The 10,455-nt window shown below is 34.9% G+C and overlaps 3 protein-coding genes across 18 annotated transcripts in view; all 3 read left to right on the plus strand.

Moving 5' to 3' along the window:
• LOC115241284 (lysosome-associated membrane glycoprotein 1-like) overlaps positions 1 to 2,472 on the plus strand; it is a 4,198-nt gene extending 1,726 nt beyond the window's left edge. Inside the window, exons 3-6 of one of the 2 annotated variants that reach the window (XM_029816973.1) lie at positions 8 to 76; positions 227 to 452; positions 536 to 724; positions 827 to 2,472. In XM_029816973.1, coding sequence (XP_029672833.1) covers positions 8 to 76; positions 227 to 452; positions 536 to 724; positions 827 to 966 — 624 coding nt within the window. In that variant the 3' untranslated portion in view covers positions 967 to 2,472. Of the gene's footprint in view, positions 77 to 226; positions 453 to 535; positions 725 to 826 lie in introns of both variants that reach the window. The other variant, XM_029816971.1, reaches the window with a different exon arrangement.
• Positions 2,473 to 2,938: 466 nt separating this feature from the next.
• Positions 2,939 to 4,496, plus strand: LOC115241288 (ADP-ribosylation factor-related protein 1). Its single transcript, XM_029816982.1, has 5 exons — positions 2,939 to 3,174; positions 3,241 to 3,411; positions 3,578 to 3,659; positions 3,897 to 4,068; positions 4,217 to 4,496. The coding sequence occupies exons 1-5, from the start codon at positions 3,082 to 3,084 to the stop codon at positions 4,314 to 4,316; spliced, it is 618 nt and encodes a 205-aa protein (XP_029672842.1). The 5' UTR covers positions 2,939 to 3,081; the 3' UTR covers positions 4,317 to 4,496.
• Positions 4,497 to 4,691: 195 nt separating this feature from the next.
• Positions 4,692 to 10,455, plus strand: part of LOC115241281 (AP-1 complex subunit gamma-1) — a 9,849-nt gene continuing 4,085 nt past the window's right edge. The window contains exons 1-7 of one of the 15 annotated variants that reach the window (XM_029816959.1): positions 5,682 to 6,187; positions 7,588 to 7,697; positions 7,960 to 8,021; positions 8,358 to 8,550; positions 8,638 to 8,784; positions 8,875 to 9,190; positions 9,969 to 9,986. In XM_029816959.1, the coding sequence (XP_029672819.1) occupies positions 7,678 to 7,697; positions 7,960 to 8,021; positions 8,358 to 8,550; positions 8,638 to 8,784; positions 8,875 to 9,190; positions 9,969 to 9,986 (756 nt within the window). In that variant the 5' untranslated portion in view covers positions 5,682 to 6,187; positions 7,588 to 7,677. Of the gene's footprint in view, positions 4,897 to 5,681; positions 6,290 to 6,819; positions 6,839 to 6,909; positions 7,038 to 7,587; positions 7,698 to 7,959; positions 8,022 to 8,357; positions 8,551 to 8,637; positions 8,785 to 8,874; positions 9,191 to 9,968; positions 9,987 to 10,455 lie in introns of those variants that run through there. The other 14 variants (XM_029816961.1, XM_029816960.1, XM_029816954.1 and 11 more) reach the window with 14 other exon arrangements.

A 10,455-nucleotide genomic window follows, 5' to 3' on the forward strand; every position in this document is an offset into this window, starting at 1 on the left:
TCAGCAGGGCAATAAGTCGTGTATTATAGTCCAAATGGCTGCGCAATTCAATGTTTCTTATACCAATGCCACTATGGTAAGTATACTAAAATTGCAATATATATGTATATATCAAATAATTATCAAAATTTGATATAAATGTAAGTGAAATTAGTATTAAGATTACATTATTACCATGTGCAAGTATATGTAGTATCGATGTTATTTCTGTACTTTTTTTTCACAGTCATTCCACAAAGTAATGGATATACCCAGTAACAGTAATGTGACAGGAAATTGTGGTGAATCTGAGCAAAATGTGACATTATCATGGGGATCGCAGGATAATTCTACACTAACAGTTCAAAATAATTTCACATTACATTTTGTAAAGAACGAGACGAATAAACTATATTCTCTTCATCACTTAGAAATCTCTTTGGCAGCGGAAAAAACCCCGACTGATAAGTCAAGTACGAGTTCATCTAATGTAAATAAAGTTGCACTTTGATCTCTTTCACATTTTTTTCTAAGACAAACTTTTACGCCACTTCAGATAAAACAGTGACACTGATACATATGGCACCACAATTCAGCACTGGATTGAGCAACTCTTATAGATGCCTGAAGGAACAGTCGCTGAACTTAAATTTCAAAGGTGGAAACGATACTGTAGGAGAACTCAAAGTATCCAATTTGCAGTTCCAAGCTTTTAGAAATGATGACACCACTATTTTTGGCTTAGGTAGGTGTCATGAGTTTTTATCGTATCTATTTTCTGCTATACATTCTCATATTGGTATAGCTTACTAATTTGTAAATTTATATATATATATTTTTTTTTTAGCCAAGGACTGTTCGTTCGACACGCCCGACATCGTCCCTATAACAGTGGGTTGTGCATTGGCGGGTTTAGTGGTAGTCGTACTGATCGCATACCTTGTCGGCCGCAGACGAAGTCAGTCCCGCGGTTATCTTAGTATGTAAGCCGAGTTTCGTGAGGTTTCTCTTTTTTTTCTTTTTTTTTAATTGTTAAATTCATTTTTTTATGCAATTTTCCATTAATGGAATCAATTGTCTTATTGAAAATTTATGTAGTTGTACTTTTTGTGTTCTATAGCCACGAAGGCTTTGACACGATTAAGAAAAGAAAAAGTATAGTTTATATGTTTATAAAGTTATCTCGTCTATTTGCGGGAAAGGAAGGGCTATATTAAAAAAGGGGGAAAAAATGCGTTATCGATATGTATCGCAAAGCGGTTTGAATCGATATTCGAGAGTGAGTGATAATTCCGAAGCAATGTGCTCTGTTCCAAAAGGACGATATACTCTACGATAGGAATGAATTAATATAGATAAGTCGTATGAGATCTGCATTATATCTTGCGCTGCTATTACATTTTTTATTAGCAGAGAGAGAAAGCGACGATTGTTTGATTTTCCATAAACATTTTATAACATGGAATGAGAATAAGAAAGAAATTCGTTTTGATCGACACATATGACATTAAAACGTAGAAATTCGCGCTGGGTCAATAGCTTCACACAATATACATTATAACACGAAGCTTTCCTTACATATATATTTTTTTTCTTTTTTTTTTTTTTTTTAAGAATAATTATTTTCCTGACTCTTTAATTTTACTATAATGCGATATGCCTTTATACGTCGCACTTTATATATACATCGATATTTCTGTGTTTTCGTTACGTTCGTACTCGAATTCTTTTTATTAAATGTACTGCGAAATAATAGCTGTTGTTTATATAGCCCTAAGTATGCGTGCGTGAGCGTACCAGGAATAGTATGAAGGAGCACGCGCTTCCACTAAATCGATTGAATGTTAAAGTTTGTGCTTCACTTAATTTAAAATAAACACGCGAACAATGCAATCTTCTAGATATAAAAAATCATTAGCTAACGTTAAAAAAATAAAATGTAATCTCAAAATGATAGCTCAACTCCCTATATATATTTAGGCAAATTTTATAGAAACTTTGTTTCCTGGATAAATTATTCTATTTAATGTAAATGATAGTCTTAAAAGAAAATAAATATGTGCTATACTGCTTATATGATAGAGAAGCACTGATTTTAACGACAGATTTAATGGAAAGTACTGTATTTTTACAACCATTGTTGCTTTTGAAAAGTTTTATCTAAAAGATAATGTGAGGATATAAAGGGAGATCTCTAATGTTTGTACAAAAAGAAAAAAAACATGGAATTTTAGAGTTTAACAGGAATTCTGCGTGTGTATCGTGCTGCTTCATAACTACTCTATTGTGGCAAGACTGAATGTGAAAGCAAATAGTGAAGCAAAAGTGGAAAGAGGGCAAAAAGAGTTAAATAAAACGTATAAACATAATTGAATAAAGCACTGTACATATAAAACAAAGTAGTAATACTACTTTTGGATTATATAAGTACATTTATTGCGACTAGGCAAAATCGACATTCTAAACAATAAAAAATGGAATATTTCCAAAATATCTCTTCCGCCTTCTTCTAATACTACATTCTCTGTGCATCCTCGAAATTCTTTAATCTTTTCTGTATTTTTCTTTTATCGAAATCACATCCGAGTGAATGATGATTGGCAATTTTGAAACAATTTAAGTAATATATATAGTTACTCGATTCACAATTTATGCATTAAATAGAACGTTTTGATACATGTTATCTCATGCCGCCTGTATATATACATGACTAATGACGGGAGTAATCGTACAGTATTTTCTGGTAGAGAATTCCTCAAATGAGTCAGAATATCAGGGTAATGGTTTTTTATTGACGCTTTGATTCATATATAATGAGGCACTTGTTCGAAAATCTATTCATTGAAATAAAATAGCGTTTGATTGATGAAAATTTTTTTTTATTTTTTCTTGATTGGTCAATCAAACACTATTCTATTAAATGAATAAATTTTCGAATCAAATATACGTATCAATGTATGTGTGCACATACATACACATGTGTACACTTGCTTGTCCCCTATTAATGGCGGCCGCCAACCTAACTTTTGAGAAATGTAGATGCAAAATGTAAACAATACGAAATGTAAATCGTATTAGCGAGCGCAACAACGGGTAATTGAGATGTACACGTTGCTGCACGGTTTGTACAAGTATCTGGTGCAAAAGGACGAGTATTTCATATTAATTTTGGGCCTTGATAATGCAGGAAAAACGGTATTTATTCTAGAATATTGCGATTTTAGAGGTTATGACACGAGGAACTCTATACGTTTCTTTTAGACTTATCTGGAAGCGGCGAAAACGAAATTCACGAAGAATTATAAGGGAATGAATCCGAGCAAGATCACGACCACCGTAGGCTTGAATATTGGTAAGATCGACATCGCCGGCGTTTCCTTCAACTTCTGGGATCTCGGTGGCCAAGAGGAGCTACAATCTTTATGGGATAAAGTAATTAATAATGAAATTAATACATTGTATATTGTGTATTTTCATTCCTGTCTTTTCTCTCTGTGCATTATTATGTCCATATCTTATTTTTATTTATGATATTGTATGAATAATACTTTACATCATATTGATAGCATTTTAAGAGTATATTTTTTTCCATTTTCAGTATTACGCAGAATCTCATGCTGTGATTTATATTGTCGACTCGTCCGACCGTGACAGAATACCAGATTCCAAAGAAGCTTTTGGTAAAGTATATTTTCTAATAATGTTTGAGAAATTAGACAAATTATGAGAGATTGTGTGTAAAATAATAGTGTAAAACATATCTTTTAATACTTAAAAATGTATTTTTTAATAAAATTTTAAATATTTTAATGCAATTAAAAATTTCTTTTTTTTTTTTTTTGCATACTTTAATGAGACATATAATAGACAATAAATAGTGATAGAATACATGCAATATAAATTAAACTTAATTTTAGATAAAGTGATATCGTCCGAGCATCTAACAGGGGTACCGTTACTGGTGCTAGCAAATAAACAGGATGTACCTGATTGTATGGGTGTCAGAGAAGTAAAACCAATATTCAATCAAAGCGCGCATTTAATTGGTCGGAGAGATTGCATGGTAATGCCTGTATCGGCACTTAATGGGTGAGTAAAATTAGCCTTTTATCTTGTTGATTTGCATAGTATATAGAATTTTGAGAAATAAAATAGCATCTTTTTATGCTACATAAGATTTCACGAATCATGTTTTCTGCATTTATTATATGAGATAATGGCTCTTATTTCAAAAAAGGGATGGTGTAGACGAAGGTATACACTGGCTGGTGGATTGTGTCAAGAGAAACAGTGATGTACGACCGCCTCGCAATCAAGATGACAATTCTTTATCATAGTTGTGTATGTGTGTGTAATACATTCCTGTTTTATAATTTATATATAATACTATTGATGCACTGTATATATTCATGCCATGTGTGTACAGTGTTTCTACAAGTAAAGAATTTCTTTTAACATGTATTCTTTCATCGGCCTCTATTTAAACAAATATAATTATGTTATGTTTGCATATGAGATATTGCATGTATATGTAAAATTATTTATAATTTTTTACAATATTATTGTTTAAAATACTATTGCAAGATGATTAAAGAAAAAACTACCAGATCTTAAATTGCCAGTATTGTGAATGAGAATGATATAAGATGAATGATAATGTGCGTGATATCGAGGTAGTCAGAGAGATAAGAGATCAGATAATGCCCGCACCTTGTCCCGTTGCTCTATTATGTTAGTGATAAAGAGCGTACAAAATTGATCGTACAGCTGTAAGCTGTTTGATATATAGATTGTGATTTTTGTGCTACATACATTCTTTGGATTGGATCTCTTTATTTGTTTAACATTATCATACACCATGTGGCCTTACTACGAAGCCGAGGATTGGAGCGTCTTGCCGCCGGAACTCAACAGAAGGTGATTTATTCGATTTATAATGTAGCAGATGGAAGGCTTTTATTACTTTCAAGTGTATATGATACAAGCTACTAGCCTTTAATTCTTCTCTTCTTGAAGATTAACATTGTCCGGAGCAATATTTGAGGAGACAGAAGGAAAAATCAAACTAGTCAACTCGTTTTTGCAATACATATATTCATATATCACATTGAAGTACTAAATATGGCTGTTGAAAATTTAGTTTTCATATGAAGACTGCATATCACATTTCATTCTTCATGTGATATATGAAAATAGATACATAAATTCTAATATAAGTATTTTTCATGCTTTATCAAGAGCAATACCTAGCATTATTCTAATCACATATCCCCTATACATGCTTTGTATGTACCTGAAAAAAAAAAAACAATGTTAGTATATTATCAGTATGTATATATGTATATATATATCGTGCAGTGAAACTTGTTAAAAAAGACTTTACGGTTTACAATATGTTGAATATAACAAAACTCCGCTATCTTATCACGAAGCAGAGAAAAAAAATTGTTTCTACTTTTCCCGAACCCATAGTTAAAATAGGTATAATTCTGGCGAGTTGAGATTTTTGTATGGAAGATGTGTCGTATAATCGTATAGTAGTAGCAAAGACGCGATTATCGACGTTATCATTTTCTTTTTTCGTAAATCTTAGATTACATTGAATTCACCGCTTTCGCGGAATCCGAATTTCGCGCCTGTGTGCGCGCAATGGTGCCACACACATGTACCCGCGACGTTATTTCCTATACACGCAAGTGGAGTTTGCGTAACGCACGGCGCTTCCCGCGTGTTTTCCTCCTCGACGGCTGTCGTCATCCTCGCGCGAGTCGAGTGCAGAAGCACACGAGGTTATAATTCAACGAGAGACGTACTCCTCCCCTCGCATCGCGCTTCCCCATGGAAAGTCCCTGACGACGTCAATGACAACGTCGACGACAGGTGATCGGCCATCTTTAAGTCCTCCCGTCCTCACGCACGGACACGCGAAATTCCGTGCGACCTGTCGTCGACGAGACAGACAGGGTGGAGAAAGAGAGAGGCGATAGAGTGAAAGGGTGCGAGGTAGAAAGAGCGATAAAGGGGAAGAAACATCGGGTGTGCACGTCTTTCGCGCGGGCGGACCGCTAGTGTGCAGTGTTGTGTGTGTGTGTATGTGTGATCCGTGTGGTCGACGACCGTGATAGATAGGGATTTCGGAGCTATGTTCTTGGAGCTCTGCTGACTAGAGACTAGACTCCGTCTTTACGGGACTCGACGGCGCCGCACGGTACGTATCCACGTTGTCGTCGTCGCGCTCCCCGAATCGAAAGATCTTCTGACTCTCGGGGTAGAGGGGGTTGGGACACCGGTGGCGTTTCGAATACCTCGAGTACGTATGTACATACATACATACTCGCGAAGGCAGGAGCGTGAGGGCGCACAGCTCGCGTCTTCCGAGATTTCTACGGTGGATTCATCCGGCGACGACTTCGCCTCGGATCGGATTCGATTCTTGAAGTTATAGTCCCGTCCGTGATGTAAACACAGAGCGGGACCACCTGGGGCTTAATCGCGACATTGCCACGGCCGATCCTGTGGCGGGCGAGTACTCGGGTCCGCTTCTGTCATCGCGTATGTATTCCCGCGCGCGATAACACGTCACGCAGGAAGTTGCTGGCCTCTCCTCTTCAGGAGATGATCCGGACCGTTCGCGTCGATCGCAACGATGCATGACAGCTGCAGGCTAACCCTCGACTTACAGTCGCGATTCCTTATGCAAGTCCCCCCTCGTGTTTTTGCACGATATATGCTGTCGTGGCCGAGTTGAGCGCCACGGGATTCTGGCACGTGAAATCGCAGTGACATCATTCGTCATAGTTGATTGGTATTGCTATTGTGCCCCTTTTTTCATCGCGATCGACAATGCATTCCGAGCCCGGTACGTCCCTCACGCTCCTACCGCGAGACACATCGCGAGACAATATGTAACAACATATCCTTATGTCCACTGTCCTATTTCGGAAAGCGCTTTGAAACTTTTTCTCTCTTGCATTCCGTCTTCTGTGTCAAGTTGTGTTTAATGAAGTGTACAGTCACTATATGTAGCTAATGGTCTCTTGGATAAGCTTCTAATTAAGGTAATCTCAAGGTGCTTGTGCCGCTTTTCTCTCTCAAAGTTGCGACAGATTAGAGATTAGATTTTCAGGAGTGGTCAATAATCGTATATATATTTAGATTACTTTTAATAGAGAATGTTAGATTTTATGTAACAATTTTTCATATTTCTCTTCTATGCGAAAAACTCAGTAACAAAATACAATTATAATCATATGCTTACATGTTAATTTTGACAATGTATATAATAATCATTTTGCAATGAAGAGAAGTCTTTTAAATGTGGCCATAACATTGCTATACATATAACATTATTCTATAAGTAAAATGTGTAACAATTGAAAACTGCAAAGTCACTTTGTGGACTAGGACAGAGCATTAGACGCACACTTTTATGGAAAATTTATATATATAAAATCTAAGCTACAATTTTGTCGCATTATTGGCACAGAAGACTGAATTATTTTCCTCTTGATATTTTTAATTGTTTTGGTAAGAGTCTTCATTAATGTAATTTATTGATATAATATATTAACATTTTTTATAATATTGTCATTGTCCTGTGTCCACTAGGAGGATAGCAGAGTTCGTGTTTTGTACTCGTCTGCACTTGGTTTTTTTTTGTGAAGCTTGTGGCATAGATTCAAAACAAGTTGAGAAACAATGAATGCCTCAGAACATGGGTAATACATAACTATACAATCTCACACATGTATTTAGATTAATCTTGAATTGTGATAATAGCGACAGAAATGATAGTGAGAGAAATTCAATTATAGTATTTTTGTCTGTTATATCATTATATTTTATATTTTGCAAGAATATGAAATATCAGAATGGCTGCAATAAAATTAGGTCGTTAAATAAACAAGTGTCATTGCATGATAAATAGATCTAACAAGTAGGATATTGATACTAAAACAGCATGGGTGTGTATTTTTTCAGGTTTAACCCAGCCTTTAATATGGCCTCCATAAAGCAAGCTTTCAATGAGGCTGTGGAAAGAGGTAGGTGTATTGTTAATATAATTGACTTACAATGACTTTAATGGCTAATCATTGGAACATCTGATTCCACCTGTTTGCTATTTGCTTCTCCGTATTCTTCCATATTTTAAAAGTTAATCAGATTAAATTGCTTTAAAAATTGTGAGTTTTTATATTGTAACATATTTAAGTAATAAGATTCTCAATAATAGAAAAATGCTTTGTCCAAATTCTTCTCAGGAATTTTTCATTGTTGCACTTTTATTTCACTTGATTTACAAAGTTATTTGCAAGCGGAATCAGCGGTTGCCAAAGATAGTGATAATTTGTACTGATGACTTTTTCACGCTTTAAAAGTCTCAACAGTTAGAATGCCTGCGCCGACACGGTTGAGGGATCTGATTAGACAAATTCGAGCCGCACGAACGGCAGCGGAAGAGAGGACAGTTGTGAACAAGGAGTGTGCGTATATACGTTCGACGTTTAGAGAAGAGGACAGTGTCTGGAGATGTCGTAACATCGCCAAGTTGCTGTACATACATATGCTGGGGTTTGTATCAAGATATGAATTATAATGTCCAATATCGCCAATTGTGATATTGTCACAAGAATATTATTTTTTAAATACCCATTTTAGATACCCGGCACATTTCGGTCAATTGGAATGTTTAAAGCTCATCGCTTCCCCGAGATTTACAGATAAACGAATCGGTTATCTCGGAGCCATGCTGTTGTTGGACGAACGGCAGGACGTACATCTCTTGATCACAAATTGTCTAAAAAAGTAATTCCGGATTTTTATCGGATGTTAACATGTCCAGTATATATTTTTGAAAAAAGGTTAATAAACTTTGTTTTCCTTGTCTGTTGACAGTGATTTGAACAGTTCTACGCAGTTCGTTATCGGTCTGGCGTTGTGCACCCTCGGTGCGATTGCGTCGCCAGAAATGGCAAGAGATCTGGCATCCGAGGTCGAAAGACTGATGAAATCACCGAACGCGTACATCCGAAAGAAAGCGGCGCTTTGCGCCTTTCGGATCATTAGACGTGTGCCGGAGCTAATGGAAATGTTCTTGCCGGCCACTCGCAGCTTGATCACTGAGAAGAATCACGGAGTGCTTATTACAGGTGTCACTCTTATTACGGAAATGTGCGAAAACAGCATCGATACGCTGAATCATTTTAAGAAGGTATATTTTAAAAAATTATACTCGCTTTCAACGCACAACATCTATTAGTCTTAGAACAGGTTTTAGTAGACAAGCAGTTCGATGTCGTAAATATGATCTCGCTCGACGAGTCATAGTTTTATTGCATCATTTAATTGATCAGTTATCATACGACCGTATAATTTGATCTATCTAGTGTGGCCGATATCAAAGATTGGTAGTAGTAGAGAAATCTGCTGGAGGGGTATCTAGTGTGCGTATCTAGTAGTGGAATTATTTATTAGATAATTTAGGAAGTGAAATATCGTTTGTTAGATAATTACGGTCTGTTGGGGTGATAGTGATGGAAAAGAATGCAGTCTTAACTTTTATAGGAATATAGATAGTTGCGAAATAGTTGTTCAGAAGAATATTTTATTAGTGCTAGAGAGAAAAAGAGAGAATCATAAATATTAGAGTACCACAAATTATATTCTCTTGGCGAATTTATAAGCAGTAGAAGGAAAAAGAAATCGTTATCACTTTATGTTAATATAACATCAAAACTTTGAACACATTCTGTTTTATTTTGCTTTCGTGATACATGCTCCTTATGCTCTAAATAGATTATATTGCAACTTTATTTATATATGCACAAAGATCTCCGCGAGTTTTTTCTTCTATTCTTTTTTTTTTCGGGAAAAAAGTCATTTTATTATAGGACAATTATACAGTATATTCCTTATGAAAGTTAATGCAAAATTTGATTCTTTTAAATTTTGAGTATACGTAATATAAGCATTGATTTTGTCTTTCTTAGGAATGCGGCCACCGTGAGGTAATATGCATATAAAAGTTCTCTGTATTTTTGCATGTATGCTTATTACTCAGACTTCATTCTTTTCTTTTACTTTATTTAAATGTTGTAAATGTGAACTACCAAAAATCATGAAGTCTTGTTTCTGCTTTTTTTTTGCTATATTATTTTTTAAATTATTAAATATATAGTAAATTACATTATTACATTTTTATATATATGTATATTCTATTCATATATAGGAATATTATATAAAATCTTTTATATTATTATTCTATGTGTATGAATTTTTTATTTGGAAAAGTAGTTATATGTTCAGAGATGTTATAATTGTAATACCTATAATTGGCATGATGGTATTTTGTATAGTTGCATGTTTATCTTAGCTTGTTTATGAATCGAGCTCTTTATCTCTTTTATTGTATATTTAACTAAACAACTTGTAACAATATGATATAGATATTTAATGAATTTAATATATATATATATA

Source organism: Formica exsecta, unplaced genomic scaffold (genome assembly GCF_003651465.1).
Source record: "Formica exsecta isolate Colony F162 unplaced genomic scaffold, ASM365146v1 scaffold475, whole genome shotgun sequence".
NCBI lineage: Eukaryota > Metazoa > Arthropoda > Insecta > Hymenoptera > Formicidae > Formica > Formica exsecta.